The following is a 17,667-nucleotide window of genomic DNA, read 5'->3' on the forward strand; positions in this document are numbered from 1 at the left end:
TTGAAATGATTTTCAATTGCTTTCAATAATTCTATTAAGCATTGAATGGCTTTAAATAGCCAACATAAAACACATAATCTGCATAATTTGAAATTTAAAACAACCTAAAATATCTCAAAAACTCAAACAAACTTAACTAAAATCCAAAATTCAAATTTATCTTAAACTAAACAACTTATTTTGCTAAAAACTACTGCAGTAACTAAAAGCAAATTCAACACTAGTTCTATTACCAAAAGTTCCTGGCGACCAAAATAGCAAGCAAACATAAACATGCGCACTATTGAAAAGTGGAAATTTCTAGAAATAATACTAATTGCAATTCTTTAGTGCAAGAACTTATTCCCAGGGAACGTAGGTGACCATTTACGGACCTTTTACCCAGTTCAGATCACAACAGCATCATCATTTACACAAGATAAAATGTTGCATATGGTATATATCAAAGAAACATTGTAGTGGACGAAATAAAAGTTCCATGCTTACAAGTCACGTTGTTCTATTGAACCAAAGAGCTCCTCGAATGAACGTTTAGGAGCATCTGTACTAGCCACTATCTCCACGACTTTGTAATGAGATTCTGGATGGAGCAATGCCTCAACTGTAACTTCAGCCACCTGATCTCTAGATATTGAGCCTCGAAAAAGGGTGTCCTAAATTGAGGGACCAGAGAGTGTGGAACATTAGATGCAAAAAAGGACTTGTGGAACACTACAGGAATAAGCTATAAATTATGTTACCTCTGGTTGCATGACTATATTTCCTTGTGGAGGATCGTTTTTTAGCCCACCAGGCCGAATTATTGTGTAGTTGATGCCAGATTTACGAATGTATCTCTCAGCTTGAAGCTTTGCTACCAATACGAGCCCCATAACATTAAGGATTATATAAACTGGATTGAACAACTGACCCATTGCAGCTCCATTGACGAGAATCGAACTTATAAGGATAAACCTATTAATGCCAAGTTTTTGGCATGCATCCACAAGGTTCACTGTGCCAAAATTATCAACCTGAAAGAATAAAACAATGATAGGATACATTCCCTGATTTTCATCATATTCAAAATCAAAGAAATGCACAAGGGAGATGAAAAGTCATAGGACATCTGCATGTGAACATGGATAATGCTAATGAAGGACATCTAACACCTCTGCTAATTCATTGACAAGCAAATTAGAGAAGTGAAAGATGAAATGCTTCAGAGTCAGTATCGTCTGGACCATTTCTTTGAATAGAATTGCCAAGCACCATATTTATTTCTTCAACTAATGCTTCTAGATCCTAAGTGAAAGCTAAAGAGAGTAGAGCCTAAGAGCTGATACAGTGATCTCTGCTTCAACATAACTCCAGAGTGGAAGTTCCAAAGATTAACTTGTCAAATGCACTAACTTTTAGCTACTGGAAACATACAACTTACTTTTACAAAAACTCAATCACACGATGTCCACTGTAGCTGATGTATGGGAAGGAATACATTAAGTTTCATGGTGTTTTTGTTATGGTTGTCCTAGGAATTTTTCTAAAATCTGCAGATGAGTAAACAAAGAAATTGAAAAGGAAACAATAAAATAGTAAGTAAGAGAATAAAAGGAGGCTTTCAAGATTTCACTCCACATGCAACTATTCTCTTTTTCTTCCACCAAACGAATGATGAAGATAAATCTCTTGATGCCAGAAGACGGTAAACATAACAGAAAAATTGAGATTAAAGCTTTTGGAGTTTGAATTACTCTCAACTACCCTGCACTTGGTAAAAGATGTCAAGAGGAGGTGTAATAAAGTAAAATAAAAGGAGTAAACAAACAAGACAATAAGTACTACCACCACCAGAACAACTATTATCTTCAAGAGGATGCTTGAATGCCAATTCAGTAACTAGAATGTTCATTTAAGCGACAAAATTGAACTTCAATTGCTATGAGGTTGGTCACTCCTTTTACATTTTCCTGTTCTGGGTATCGAGAAACTTTTTAAGATGGGGACTCTCCAAAAAACCATGTATTCCATATTGAATTCACCAACATGTTCTTGCAGTTGCAAACTAACAAGTGCATTTCACTGTGATTTTCAAGCTAATTTAGAGCCCGTTTGGATTGGCTTATAAGTTGTTTATAAGCTGCTTTCAGCTTTTTGGAGTGTTTGGTTGGCCAACTTAAAGACATTTTGTGCTTAAAATAAGCCCCAAAAAAATAATTTGATCTGTTTGGCTTAGCTTATTTAAAACAACTTATAAGCTGCAGGTAAGACTAAAATTTCAGTACTGAAAAGGCATTGCATTGCATAAAAATGAGACTGAAACTCCCATCAAGCCTATCACAAAATCATCTCACTTTGCTGATCATCAAGACCAGGTGTGAAGGATCTGGTAAATACTACTATTTTGTGGATTGAAGTTGACTAACCTTCCAAGGTGTCAACAAGTTCCACGAAGGCTGGAAACCCGTAGCACATATTACCGCATCAGAATCATCACCAATGGCATCGGCTAATTTAGCTGATCCCTCTGTCACATCGGCTTTCACCTGAGAACAATATGGAATTCCCACAGGGAGTATTCATAAACAAGTTGGTCCTTTCCAGAGAAGGTATATGTTTCCTTCACTATCTATTTTTCCCATTTGCAGAAGAATGTAATTCAGTTTGTCTTAACCTATATCAAATAGATAAACTTGGAACGCTGCAGTGTTCAAGTAGCACCAAGTCTTATAAATGTTGACAATGAAATTTAGACTTATTGTAGGCTAAAGTTAGAAAGTTAAAGACATAGTTATATTCAAAAACTGAAATTTCTGACAGAAAAGGTACAAGGTTTTCATTTTATCTCCAAAACTAATTACAGATTTGACAGCTTGAGTAAAAATGACAAGCCAAGACATGTAATATGCATAGGCGGGTAAGAATGTATATCTACACACTCAAATTTGAGGTTTTCTAGTTTGGAAAGCGGGGCTCTCCAAGCCATAAATAGTCACTTGTTCCTAGATTCTCTAGAAATGTTTTGAGAAAGCTGTCCTATAAATGAACTGAATGGAAGCTCCCATAAAACAAAACTCTTATGGAGGCAAAATAACAAAATTTTGTGACCTAAGCTTGTAAGTTGTAATATTAATTGGTTGAACTGAATATACCAAAGTCTCATGCACTTAAAAACTTTAAGACACTGAAGGACGGCACCAGCTTATAGTTTCTTATGGAAAACTTAAGAAGAGCTTCTGGCTGGTAAGCAAAACAAAAAATTGGATTATCTGAGCTCCAATTTTTTCAGCTTCCATATGTACACACAAATTGAGCAGATTTTCCTGTAAAATGTGTATATATTTCAAATAACAACTCCATTCTCATAAACAATTTGGCATTTCACTTTTTATTAGCTAAGTTGCACAGACTCTTCATTTCGATACAACACCCATGTCGGATTCTCCAAAAATAAACTACTTTGGAGAATCCAACATGCAACTGTTAACATTTTTGAAGAGTATGAGCAACATAGTTAATTAATATTGCTCAACAAAGTGTGGTTTCATGTAAGAAGGACAAATTTCTTAATTAATAGTAATATTAAGAAGCTATTACTGTTTCGTTTATCCATAATTTATAAAGTTAATTCAACAACCACTTTATTAAATTGTCAACTTGATTCTGAAAGCTCTAAAACTCCTCAGCTTTGCTATCTACCCAAAGCCTCAGTAACAGAAGTTATAGCAAACAAGAATCCCAAATTAAAGAAATCAAAGAGTACTCACAATTTGAAGAAGAGGGTTTCCTTCAGGTAAGACAGATTTAGCCTTATCAACATCACGAACCCCAGCTTTAACAGCAAAACCCTTAGTCAAAAGCTGCTCAACAATCCTCTTCCCTGTATTCCCAGTTGCACCAGCAACAAATATTTTCTTCTTCTGACCTATACCTGCCTCTTTTTCCTCCTTAATTTCACTTCCTTCCATCTGTAATCAAATGAAAAGTTAAAAAGCACAATTATACATTACCCACAAAGGGAAATCTTGCTGGAATTCTTGAATTTTGGAAGTGAAAACTTGTTGCGGAGACGTACAGTTGTTGGTTTAAGATGGAAAAATGTGTTTTTTAGTGTGGACAGAGAATGGATTGGAATGTTGGGAACAAGGGTTCTGGGCAAGAAAAAACAGTGGTCCAGCTTGGATAATTTATTTCAGTTAATTACCCGCCATAAAACGTTCTCCAAAATATCTTTTCCTTTTTTATCTTTTGGTTTCTCATTCCGCAATAATCTTCGCTCATTCATCCATTTTGAGTCCAAGACATACCAATATTTTTAATTTTGACTATTAACTTTAGTCTTGTCCTTGTGCACTAGATAGTTAAAAAAAAAAAAAAAAAAACATATTTTCTTTCTTCTTTTTTTTTGGGGGGTAAAATGAAACTCTCTCACTCAATTTTATTTTCACTTTTTGTAAAAGTATGTGTGCATTAGACAGGAAACAAAGAAACTTCTAATTTGCAGCAAAAAATTTAATAAATTAAAATTACTAACGAATATGTTTGGTTAGTATATATTAATTTTTTTGACTCCATGAATAATGTTTGATTCTCCTTATAATGGTTTCTGAAAGGAAAAAAACTCACATATAGACAAATAAAATAAAGATGTCATAATATAAAAATATATGTGTTATTGAGGGCTAATTGATACTTGAGAGGGTAACATAGGCAATACTTCTATGAAGTTAAAATTAAAATAGCCAGGATCTCGGGGAGGGGAACTGGGAAAGGAAATTAAAAGGCAAAGATCGAAGCCTACTAATAAGATGTAAGTTCAGATAATCAATCAATTAAACTACTAAAAATCCCCATTATTATAGTTACAGTTATATTTTTCACCTTTTCAGCATAAAGTTTTCTGCCTGCCTTTGATAAAAATGAGATTTTCCTTAAAAACAGGTAAAAGGGGGCTTCAATAAGCTCTCTTTTAATGATTCACTTCCAACTTTTTTTCCTCTAACTTCCATTAAAGTTTGTGTTAGGAAATGTTGCAAGGAGACAACTATTCCAAAGTTTCAGGTTTCCTTGCAATATGAAAAATCCACAAGAACCTGAGAGCAGATTGCAGAGAAGGATTATGCAATATAAATTTGTTGCATTGTGGTCTTCAAGTAACTATATTTATAAATAATGCGTATAAACATAGATAGAAAACATCCTCTTGACAAGCTAGTGCTGTTTTATGGAACCGAATAGTTCCTTGAATGAACGTTTAGGGGAATCAGTACGAGCTACTATCTCCACGACTTTGTAATGAGATTCTGGATGGAGTAATGCCTCAACTGCTACTGCGGCTACCTGATCTCTAGATATTGAGCCTTCGTAAAGGGTATCCTACATTTTGAAGGAAAAGCAAGGAGCATCTTAGGAAAATCATATGGCACACGTGTACGTAACTAAACAATGAATAAGCTGCATATTGCTACCTCTTGTTCCATTATGATGTTTCCTTGAGGTGGATCATTCTTTAGACCACCAGGCCTTATTATTGTGTAGTTGATGCCAGATTTCCGAATATATTGTTCAGCTTGGAGCTTTGCTATCAATGTCAGTCCAAGAACATTGAGAAATACATATGCTGGATTGAACAACTGGCCCATTGCAGCTCCATTGACCAGAATGGAACTAACAAGGAGGAATCTTTTAACACCAAGTGTTCGGCATGCTTCAACAAGGTTTACCGTGCCAAAGTTATCAACCTGAAAGAATGGTATAGTAGGGATTAAACAATAGTAGTGGAAGGACAATACATCATGATTTATCAAAAATCACCAAAACAACAATTAGGATAGTGGGCCAGCAAGTCAGCATCAATTACGCGGAAGGGCTCAAAGATCTTATTGACCATACTGAACGCGTAGAAGGAACACAATAGAACTTCCAGACAAATTTAAGGTGAAAGCAAGCCAGGGAAATAAGATTATATATATTTGCACCCAATACATTTTTAGAACATTTTCCAGTCTTGCTCTGAACTTTTCTTTCTTGAAAACATTCGAGAAGCCTTCTCGACTTTTCGATTGTATTAAGCATTCAAACCTAAGCAAACATCAGAACCTATATGAAGTTTGCTTAATCTGAGGAATGGATAGATAAGTACACAAAATAACTTTTCACTGAAGCTCCCAGCGGTTATTTCTTTCATTCCACTACATTTCTTTCATTAGCTTGTTTGATGTGCATCTACAGAACCTCAATCACATTGTCCTCCAATGTCCAATCCAGTCAAAGGCTAGGGAAGGAAATACAGAATGATGTTTTACTTAATGGAAAAGGAATTCTATCATAAACCAGAAACATGAATTGCAGTTTCAACAATACTTGGTCTTCCGAAAGTAGGTCCATTCTGAATTCAACCTAGTAGGCCTTAACCTGCTTAACCGTGTCAGTCTTGATTCCTGTTTTTCAAGCGATATAACAGGCATTATTATGGAGCTAAGGTCCTAAAGACAAAATTGCAGTGCTAAACTGTTTGAATTTGAAATTGCTTCAAATGAACCTGAGATTAGTTAAAATGGCAGACCAAGGGTGGAACACCAGTCGAACAAAAAACAAAAAGAAAACAATCGACACCAACAACCCCACCAGAGAAAAAATTGTTAGCTAGTAGTAACCACCTGCTCGCCTGGATTCTGAGAAAATAATGAAAAGGTTCTCCATAAACGGAAAAAAAAATCAGTGTTAGTAACATGAAACTGTTCATTCCTCCATTTACTTTTCTGCAGTGTAGACAAATCTTCAAGGGAATGAAGTTTCTTTAACTCGAAAGACCCTATCTACCATATGAAGTTCAGCAGTATCTTGGGGTAGCATACTCACAAAAGTCTCCATGTGAGTCTTAAAAGAAGAAAAAGACTTCGTAATATTTTTCCAATGCCAGGAATGTGTGCATGGGTAGCACCGTGGAAAGGGTGTCATCATGTAAAGAGGCTTCTCTAACTGAAATTAGTTTTGGACTCTTAACAAGCTTAATCAACATTTCTTTCTTTTTTCATTTTATTAAATTTTTTGGCTTTTTTTCTTTTTCCTTTGAGAAGTTTGCCTGTCCTGCAATTCATGTTATTAAGAAGATCATCCAAATGAATCAATCAGTATTTGATAAAAGAGAAAACATAATCATAAAATTTTAGAAATGATAAGTAAACTACTAAGTTAAAAGAAAAATAGGATGGCAAGGTAGCAACCAACCTTCCATGGAGCCAAAAAATCCAGTGAACGCCGAAAACCTGTAGCACATATTACTGCATCTGAATCATTGCCAATGGCATCAGCTAGTCTTGCTGATCCCTCTGTGACATCCGCTTTCACCTGAAATAACATAATAGAATTGACTTCATGTAAAAATAACTCAAAGGTTTACAAAATGGAAGTGGACATTATACTCCATAGTTTAGCTCTTCACTTACATTCAAAAGGAGCTTTTCCCTGATTTTTCAGTACATTTGCAGAGGCATTTTGTTGGAAAGATAAAATCTAATTACTTTTATACTAAATGATCACATTTTAAAGGTTTTGACATAATCTCCACTTGTAATCCATTTCTATCTAAACTACAATAAGTAACACCTGAATAAACCAGCCAAAACGAACTCTTAAAGTGGAGGGAAGGAGTATACGCAAGAAATCATAGAGAATAAAAAATTACATAAAGGGCAACCCGTTCACAAAGCATCCCACATTAGCAGGGTCTAATAAAGGGCCGCACCCAAAGGAGTATGATGTACATAGTCTATCCTAATGCAAAGATTAGTGACTGCTTCTAACCCTAAAGAAGCATACTTTACTGCATAATCAACTACTGATTGAGCAATTAACTTCTATTAATTCCTAGAAAGTTAAACACAAAATAACAAAAATGAAAACAAACCCACAATTTGAAGATCAGGATTTTGACCCAGTAAGGTTGATTTAGCCTTATCAACATCAAGAACCCCAGCCTTAACAGCAAAACCCTTTGCCAGAAGCTGCTCAACAATCCTCTTCCCAGTGTTCCCAGTCGCACCAGCAACAAATATTTTCTTCTTTTCACTATCACCCACTTCCTCTTTTCCTTCAATTTCACTTCCTTCTATCTGTAATCAAACAAAATACGAAACCAAAATGATAAATTACCCACAAATAGTAGAAGTATATTTTCTTGGAATATCAGAGAAGAGACTTACATTTGCCGCTCTGAGACGAAAAGACTCAACTTTTTTGACAAAAAGAGTAACAGAGGTCCGTTTCGAGCTGACAGAAAAGGCAGAGGTTCTAAGGAAGAAGAGACCAGTGGCAGTAGCCATGATTTTTCTAACTTGTGCTCCTGCCAATTAACATAAATTTTCAGTCATAATACTTCTCCAACTTGTTTGGTCCCGTGAATCATTATCTTTTTTTTTCTTTCATTCTATCTTTGTGTTTCTGTTCTTATTTTGTTTTTGTTTTTGTTTTTTCAATAAAGTTTTTTTCCTTTATTCACGTTGCTGCAGTTAATAGTAAATGGAAAGGTACTAATTAGTCATATTTTTATAGTAAAACATTCGAAAAGGGCTTAAAAATTAAAATGTCTTGAATTATTAGAAAATGTATAAAAATATTTATTATTTATTTATTGGACTTAAAATATCTTTGACATTCATTTTTAGGTCCAAAATTGACATTTTTTTAAGAGGCATTTTAGGCTCAATAGTTGAATGAGAAGTATTTTTGTACTATTTTCAATAATTTGAGGACATTTTAGGCCCTTTCAATAGAATTTTAATTGAATAATTTTTTTAAACACGTGGCGGCCATCTATTGGTTATAATTTAATTATATAAAAATCAAAATTTATTTAACAGAATTTTAATTAATTAATTAGAATAATTTTTTAAACACATAGCGTCCATATATTGGTTACAATTTAATTATTTAAAATTAGTTATAAATCAAAATTTATTTAATAGAATTTTAATTAAATAATTTTTTTAAACATGTGGTGGTTACAATTTAATTATTTAAAATTAATTTTAAATCAAAATTTATTTAAAAGAATTTTAATTAAATAATTTGAATAATTTTTGTAAACATGTGTCGGCCATCAATTGGTTATAATTTAATTATTTAAAATTAATTATGAATCAAAATTTATTTAACAGAATTTTAATTACGGAAAATGGCCTACAATGCCCTCGAACTATTGAAAATAGTACAAAAATGCCCCTCATCCATCTATTGAGCCTAAAATGCCTTTTTTGTTAAAATAAAATGTCATTTTTGGACCTAAAGACGTATGTCAAGAGCATTTTAGGCCCAATAGATGGATGAGGGACATTTTTATATCATTTTCAATAGTTCGAGGGCATTTTAGGCCCTTTTTCGTAAAAGATTTCTTCATGGAAGTCCTGAAATTATTTTCATTATATCTTGTTTCATCTATACATCTACATATAGTTACGATCATTTAATTTATGAACAACTTACAATGGGATTATAATGTGAAACTATTATAAAAAGATTAAATAATAACGGAATTTTTTAGTGGATATATGTTATAAGTATTATTTTGATTTATTGGAATGAAAATGTAATAGACAGGGTATATGATAAATATGTATGTGGGTTTGCATTAGATAAATTTGAATTAACTTTTATTTCAAATTTTAGCATGAGTTTACTTAAAAGATTTTGGAAGAAAAGAATTTCTCCTTTTGATGTTCTTGTCATTGAACTTATTATCACATAGATATATACAAAGTGATCTTTGCAATATTTGAAATTAATCAACTTTACTTTTATGTACGATTATACGAAAAAAGCATTGATGCATGCTTGAGTGGAACAGATGAAAGTTAATTAGAATTTTTAGGTTAAAAACTAGCTCATGATACAATCTTCTTATAAATAATATATTGTTATGTGATTGTGAATGCTCATAACCTCTAGTTTATAATTTTCACCATTACATGTAGTAATATCCACAGTTTTACTACCTCACATTTTTTACCCTTTGATGTTCCTCAATATAACCCTATGAATAGAGGTATTCAAAATCACATAGCACACACTTGTATATGTGAAAACACTTAATATCAAAAAAATAAGAAAGTTCCTATCTCCTCTTTTATCTCTTTACATTTCTAGTTTGCTCTCATTTTATAACATTCCATGTATTCTGCTTTTACTTGTGTTTCTTTTTTTAACCTTCATGATTAAGAGGATTACCAAGTGGAGTTAAGCCTAACTCAGCCAATAACGTCAATTGCAACTTTTCAATCAAGGATACAACTTCCGGTTAAAGCTAAATAGCTGTTAGTCACCATAAATTGAACATTACATAATGCATTACCCATTTGGTTTCCTAAAGCAGGAAAAATAAGATGCATATGCTTTCATCAGATCTACATCTGAATGTCAAAGTGGGGATAAGTAGAGGAATACCATGCTACTATCAGAAACATAAGAGAAGGTATGGTTCAATAACAAATGGTATCCCCCATGTAGTTGGGCTTGGACAATCCATCAGAAAGGAGACAACTGCACTTGGAGCTCCAATTGGACTGATTTACATGAAGTAAACTACATTGGTATCGCTGTGTACCCACAATTGGCCTTTTTCTTCCATCATCTGCACATTAGAGCACTTTCCACTATTAGTTGTTTAACCTTCAAAACTATGGTGTATCCAAGTGATACACACTTCAGTATTGCCTACTTGTGAAAAAAGAGGTAATCCACACATAAATTTAGAACTCGGACATCAAAGAAACTTGTAATCAAAGGATTTGCATACCTGTAATAATTTCTCTATCTCCACCTTTGAGTAAGGTATAGGAGCCCCATTGTTGACAACATTCTCCACATCAGCCACTGGAATTTGTTCCACGTGTTGTAAGTTCCTGTGCCTACCGAGAGCTGCACTGAATGCTTGCAATCTGCAAGTTCAGAGATGTTAGATTCCATAATTGACATCAACCCCGGAAAACAAAGAAATGCATTCAATGATCAATTAGTTAATAACACAGACCTCTCAGGAGATATGCTGATTTCAGCTGCTGGAGTATCATCAGTTTCCATCGGTTCACTGCCACTTTACCAAAAGAACACAAAAGAGCACTTTAGAAACATAAAGCATTAGAAGGAAACATCGTAATAGATAAAACAAACACCAAATAGATGGATCATCAAAGGAATTAATTGTGAGGAAGTTGCAATCCACTTTACTTGATGACAGAACTTATCAGTTATCAGAAAACCACTTACCAAAAAACATACCTGCAGATAAACAATATATCCCCAAGACTAAAAATATTGATAATAGCTGGAGCATGTATATTTTAGCAAGTAACTCACCCAACACCCCCGGCTTCATGATCAGCTGATTCATCACCTGCATCATGCTCAGCCCTGCGTTTATGAGCTGAAGCATTATTAACGCCATCATGGTCAGTGCTGCGCTTCTTCCCCAATTCCTTTTCTCTCTCTTGTTCACGTTCCTCCATCTCAGTCAGTTCTTGATGATATATGGCAAAATGTAGAACTTGAAGAGCAGCTTCTACATCAGACTTCAAAACCTGCCAGAAAAGATATTGAAACAAATTTTGAGTAAAAGAAAATCCATTCAGTGCAGAAAACCATGGAAAGAATGAAACCACAAAACTCGATTTTGGTTAGTTACCAAATTCATTGATTAAAGTCAAGAACTGGTCAATTTCTGTTGATTATGGATTTTTATATTCAGTGACCCTCTAATCCTAAGCAGCATATATGGAGAACTTCAATCTTCCTATATAAGACTTGTAATCAAATAAGTTCTCACCTGTCTTCTCAACTTCAGCTTGGCATGGGCAGTTGAGAGCCGAATAATTGTTTCCAAAGTTCTGGCAGTAATTGGAAGTGTTCCTCCCCCAGTCTATTGGAAATTAAGACAAATCAATTACATCACACAAAGAACATAACAAGATAGTTATCTGGATATCAGACATAAAATACCAACCTTTGCATTTGTACTGGCACTCCTAAGCTCGGCATAAGCAGTAGCTATGTTATCAGATGCCTATAAATGATTATCATTACAAATATCAGTATGTGAGCAGTACATTAATCAAGGTTCATGTGAGATGAAGCTAAGATATGACCAAGGGTTATTAAAGCTTAATCTTAAAGAGTATTTCAAAATTAAAATTCATAAGGCATAAAAAAGTTTATCCAGCATGGAAAAGCAATGATGTTATCATGAAATTGCACAAGTTACACTAAATTACCTCATCAGTCAGCTCAGGATGGATCCTGTTTTTTGCATAATGAATGTATGTCTTGAGAAACTGGATGGTCAGTGTATCCTTTTTACGCCGATTTGAATTTCTACCATGTAGCATCCGATTATACTTAACATAGACAGGCATTTCGTCCTTGTCATTTTGCTCTTCATATCTTGAATCATTATCTAGTGTTGAGCTACCTAAAAGGTAAAATAGATTCACTTCATTCATGCACAAAAGGAGAAGGAAATGCATGAAGATTTTCAAACATAACTGCAAACCTACCTCCATCTATTGGAGAACGATACCGGTGCATACGCAAAACATGCTCAGAAATTTGACGATCAACCCCAGGATCCATTTGATCCAGAACAATAAACAACAAATCAAAACGAGAGAGCAGAGAGTCTGGAAGTCCAATGTTCTTCGTTGGGGTTAATGATCGGTCGTACTGTCAAAAAATGAGATGGTATAGAAAAGTTAAATGATACATATCTTAAGGCTATTACACATTTAGGTGGAACTGTTTCGAGAAACTTACAGAACCATATATGGGATTTGCAGCTGCAACTACACTGCATCGAGCATTCAAAGATGCATGGATTCCTGCTTTAGCAATGGTTACAGTCTGTTGTTCCATAACTTCATGTATAGCAACTCGATCTTGATCATTCATTTTATCAAACTCATCAATGCAGACAACACCTCTGTCGGCAAGTACCATGGCACCAGCTTCTAGCCTTCTTTCTCCTATTCCAAAGTACATATTTGTCAGTTTTACTTCACATACAACATAGATTCTGCTTTAGAAAAATATTTACCTGTTTCTTGATCAGAAGTAACTGCAGCTGTCAAACCAACTCCGGAAGAACCACGACCAGTAGTTGATATTGCTAATGGAGCAATATTCATAATTGCTCTCAGCAGCTGAGACTTGGCAACAGATGGATCACCAACCATCATCATGTTTATATCACTAAATACAGTAAAAATGGTTGCTGTGAGACCTCAAGAATCAATCTCATATAGAGGAGTTACTGTATGGAAAAATTTATGATAGTTGGCTGAATGAACTGGAGAAAAAAAAGACTGCATTCACATGGTCAAGCAGTAATGTCTGCATTTGTGCCAAGGACAGCAAAAGGTAACCTGACCAAAGGCAAAACAGTTTATCTTACCCTCTTAAGTGAGTTCCATTTTTTAAGTTCTTTTCAATTCCACCGAGCATGAGCAGAATAACTGCTTTCTTTATCCACAAATGCCCATAAATAGATGGTGCCAGTGAATTAGCAAGAAGATCAAAAGTATCATCTTTAACAGAAATATTCTTGATATCTTTCAGGACTTTCTCTGTGTAATTTGGTGCATTTGCTGACTTGTTCAGGAGAGACACATTGTTACCTATGAGGATTGTTCTGCACAACAAAACCGATGGACAGGATTACATACAGAAAACAACATTTAACTATTCTAAGGGCAACAAAGCAGTATGTTACTTTAAACACATACCTGAATACCCCATTCATGCTTCCTTGGCTTTTACTAGGAAGAGCTTTGTATACCCCAACAACTGCTACACGGTCTCCAGGCTTGCATGAATCAACAAGATCATCCTCCACAACTATATCCACTGTTCTAGGAAGTTGACCAGGAGCAGAGTTTTCAGGCACCTCTTGCATTGATAAAGTTTGATGATCTTTATATGTGCATAAACCATACTCAGTAACTAGCAAATTGCCATTATCATCCTGCAACGTAATCATTCTTGTAAAATTTCGTTTTGCTAAACAAAAAGAAAAGGTCAAAACTGAAACCTAAATCAGTTCATCATTACCCGTGTCGGGTACACAGAACCAGTTGGCAGACCAACATTCGACGTGATATCTCTGTATTCACGGGCCGTAAATTTCTCAGTTGTCGGGCAAAAGTGGACACTCTTTACAACCTTTGGCCTCACAAGAGAACCTATAGATGTTAAAAGTAGCAGAGCTTTCATTAATAAATTTTATTGAAACAGTCAATTACTAAGTGTCATACAAGTAAGGCTCAATATAAAACAAGAAAATGATTTATAACTCAAAAAGTGGCATCCAAGCTAAAGACTAAATATAGAACAAGAAAATGATTCATAACTCAAAAACTTCAGCTGATGGCAGATGAAATATGTGCCTAGCATCATCCATATCTCGTGTTTCTCTTTGACAAGAGAATGGAATTTAGAAACATATTTAGTTATAAACAACAAGAAATAACAAAGAATGTGTCTTATATTAGAAAATACTTCAGATTGCAAATATGAGCAGGAAAAATCTAGTAGAAAATGGATTTAATCATAAAACAAAGCAACAGAAGACAGCACAGTCAATTAATGATGTTTGGCATATTTTATTATGCTTGATTTCAATTCTCTGTATTTACTGTCCTTTGATGTGCTTATGAGTTTGAATATGCCAAACTATGCTTAATCATTTAATTTGGTGATGTAGGATGCTAAAGGATAAAAGTGGTTTAGTTCTGGAAAACAAATATGCACAATTGGATAAAGTTCCGACTCTTGTACTATACTTGGCAATGGCGCGAGTACATGCGCATCAGGAAGAAGGAAGCTTGCAAATTATTGTCCTTACAGTCCATTCAGAAGAAAAAAGCATAAGTATATATCACAGAAGAAACAAGGGCCACACTCCAGTTGCGCAAATTGCACCACTATGGCACCAATTCTGATAAGCACAAGTCCAGTACTTTATGCTACACTTGTGCTAAGAGCTCAATATCCATGACTCAATAAATTGGAATAGGAAGTATGAGATGTATGGTAGATCAAAAGAAATTTCCACCAAAAGTGGGAATTTTTGTTTCGAGTCTCACTAGAAGACAGGCAATCTTTTCCCAGTTTCACACCAGCAAACTGCACACTAGTTATTGAAACTACCATACATCTCAAATGCTTCTAACATGATGCATTCAAAGAACATAGTAATCACCAATAAAAATGGATAGAATAGGTATCTCATGTCCAATCCAGCTATTTAGAAATCAATTATTCTTCTTAATTAATCAGTTGAACCATATAATACTAGTAGCAACTACTAAATCACCTTAACTTTATTCACTGGACATATACATGTCTTCCCCTGTCAAATGGACATGAATATGTTTCATAGGTCATTTCAAATGGAAATTTGTTACTAACATAGAGTTGTCAAACACATATCAGTTGTATCATCACACCCAAAGCTTTGGGGCATGGCGTAAAACAACTACCACACCAGGTAAATAGCTCCCCATCATTGGTTTTACCATTATAAAAGCATTTTTTTTAAAAAAAAAGTATTCATCAAAGTTTTCACCAAAGACCCTAAATCACCAATGCATTGCACTACCAAATGACTCATAAACGTATTAGGCCTTCCTACTGACTCATTAACTTCCAACTCTCATGAAGTGAATCTAAGGCACATCAATTAAAAATAAATTCAGTGGTATTACTTCATTAGCTAAATTATTGATGCCAAAGTAAACAAGATTAATTTAAGATCTATATAATACACAGGCATAATATGACAGTCAAAGTAGATATGAACTAGAAATGAGAGCTATAAGCAAATTTAAAAGCCGTACACTTGGTAACAATGCCTTCAACGCAGACCATGGAACCAATGAAACGGGACAACAGCTCTCTTGGAGTTACTCTCCTCGAAACAAAAGGACCAGTAAACCCAACCAAGACTTGCTCGCCTTCTTTAAGGTACTTGGGATTATGGGTCCGGATCATATCGGTTAAAGCATCAACCAACGGTTGCATATACTCACTTGGATTCTGTAGAAGCCTACACAAATCAATAAAAGAAGAAATTAACTAACTGTAATACTAATATCAACAACCCCAGGTAGACTCAATACTTGGAAAATATTACTAAAAAAACTGTCTTTTTCAACATTTTCCCCTCAAATTGAACCTGAAAAGCTAACAAACTGGAAAATCAAACTAACAAGCCTAGGTAGAAGTTCAATTTCAAAACACAAACCCAAAACCTCTCTTGTTTTTTTTCGTCAAATTATACAAGCCAAATGACATCACTAAAATTCATGAAAAAGATTAAACTTTAAACCTGCGAGCCAAATCAGAGCCTTCTCTGTCATTGTAGAAATCAGATAGGTCCATAATGACACGACGCCTATTGTTGTTGATCATAGATTCAAATTCCTTCTTCAGCTCCGTGTCTAGTTCCTACAAAAATTAAGAAAATGTATCAACAAAAATAAAAACAAACAAATAAGTAAACACAACTCAGAGTCCGTCAAATTAAGCAAAGTATATCAACTAGAAAACATGTGAAGAAAAAAAAAGGGAGAAAATCTTACAGTCTGTTCAAAGAACTTGAGAAAAGTTCGCTTGTGCGAAGCCCTGACCTCGTCGCTTAGATCCATGGCTGATTGAGAAAGGGTGAATCTCTCTCTGTGTGTGTGAGAGAGAGAGAACAGAGAAAGAGAGTGGTGATTGTCGAGATTGGGGATTTTTCGCCTCTACTTTTGGAGTTAGGGTTCAGACTTTGGCGGGAAATAAAGGGTTGAGGTTGGCGGGAAAGAAGGCCTTTTGTGTTACCCCTTCATCTTTTCTTCCTTTTCACTTTATCCGTCCAACAGAATGTGTATTAGTATTATCGTTTATTACTACTGGTACTCGCACTATTTTAAAAGGGGAAAATATCATATCTTGAATTTTCCAAAACTTTCATCAACACCCTAAATATATTTGAAGTGAATCTTTTCCTCCTTTTGGGCCCAGATTAGTTCGAAGCTAATTGATGTTAAACACATGTAATTTAGTGATAATATTTTTAAATGACAAAAAAAACGTGTACGCTTTAGCCCAAATAGCTTCGAAAAGGTTTGAGGCCATGGAGGAGAGGAAAATTCACTCAAACATGATCCAAAGTATTTAAACATTCATGAAATTCTAATATGTAATTAAATTTTTCAGACAAGTTCAAACTGCAAGTTATGATTTTTTTTCTACTTTAAGAATTAAACATTTTCCAAAGTATTTTAAATGTGAACAGTTTTGATTCATAATAGCTTTATGCATTTCTTAATAATATATGTTTTATTTCAAAAATAAGAAATTGACGTTTTTTCTATGAATTCAAACATTTGTTTATCGTTGTAGTTTGAATTATGCAATTCCTTTTAGAATAAGAAAAATGTTTTTTTTAAGACAAGGGCAAATCAATCAGGCTTCATTTGTTTGTATTTGATGAAGCTCTTAATTTTAATTATTCATATTTCAGTTATTAAGTCAATTTTTTTTCTATGACAATGGTGTATAAATTAGTTTCATTTGTATTTTACTATTACATGATATTTTGACTATTTCACTAAATATATTTTATATTTTATTATTATTACATGCATCGAATAAATCTAC

At 34.2% G+C, this 17,667-nt stretch overlaps 3 protein-coding genes across 3 annotated transcripts; all 3 read right to left on the minus strand.

Annotated features, from left to right (window-relative positions):
- Window positions 1-283: 283 nt before the first annotated feature.
- Window positions 284-4,159, minus strand: LOC129873812 (uncharacterized protein At2g34460, chloroplastic-like). Its single transcript, XM_055949001.1, has 4 exons — window positions 3,747-4,159; window positions 2,406-2,525; window positions 741-1,013; window positions 284-653 (listed from the first exon to the last, which is right to left on the minus strand). Exons 1-4 carry the CDS (start codon window positions 3,945-3,947, stop codon window positions 483-485), a joined length of 765 nt encoding a protein of 254 aa, XP_055804976.1. The 5' UTR covers window positions 3,948-4,159; the 3' UTR covers window positions 284-482.
- A 951-nt stretch (window positions 4,160-5,110) lies between these two features.
- LOC129874684 (uncharacterized protein At2g34460, chloroplastic-like) lies at window positions 5,111-8,426 on the minus strand. Its single transcript, XM_055950008.1, has 5 exons — window positions 8,184-8,426; window positions 7,893-8,093; window positions 7,210-7,329; window positions 5,448-5,720; window positions 5,111-5,355 (listed from the first exon to the last, which is right to left on the minus strand). The coding sequence occupies exons 1-5, from the start codon at window positions 8,301-8,303 to the stop codon at window positions 5,191-5,193; spliced, it is 879 nt and encodes a 292-aa protein (XP_055805983.1). The 5' UTR covers window positions 8,304-8,426; the 3' UTR covers window positions 5,111-5,190.
- A 1,793-nt stretch (window positions 8,427-10,219) lies between these two features.
- Window positions 10,220-16,886, minus strand: LOC129873848 (DNA replication licensing factor MCM3 homolog 2). Its single transcript, XM_055949040.1, has 16 exons — window positions 16,605-16,886; window positions 16,352-16,470; window positions 15,861-16,069; window positions 14,074-14,204; window positions 13,749-13,987; window positions 13,418-13,654; window positions 13,061-13,215; window positions 12,781-12,989; window positions 12,521-12,690; window positions 12,243-12,435; window positions 11,975-12,034; window positions 11,798-11,890; window positions 11,332-11,552; window positions 11,006-11,068; window positions 10,772-10,913; window positions 10,220-10,606 (listed from the first exon to the last, which is right to left on the minus strand). Exons 1-16 carry the CDS (start codon window positions 16,668-16,670, stop codon window positions 10,544-10,546), a joined length of 2,370 nt encoding a protein of 789 aa, XP_055805015.1. The 5' UTR covers window positions 16,671-16,886; the 3' UTR covers window positions 10,220-10,543.
- Window positions 16,887-17,667: the final 781 nt, after the last annotated feature.

The sequence above is a fragment of the Solanum dulcamara genome, chromosome 11 (assembly GCF_947179165.1).
Source record: "Solanum dulcamara chromosome 11, daSolDulc1.2, whole genome shotgun sequence".
Classification (NCBI taxonomy): Eukaryota; Viridiplantae; Streptophyta; class Magnoliopsida; order Solanales; family Solanaceae; genus Solanum; species Solanum dulcamara.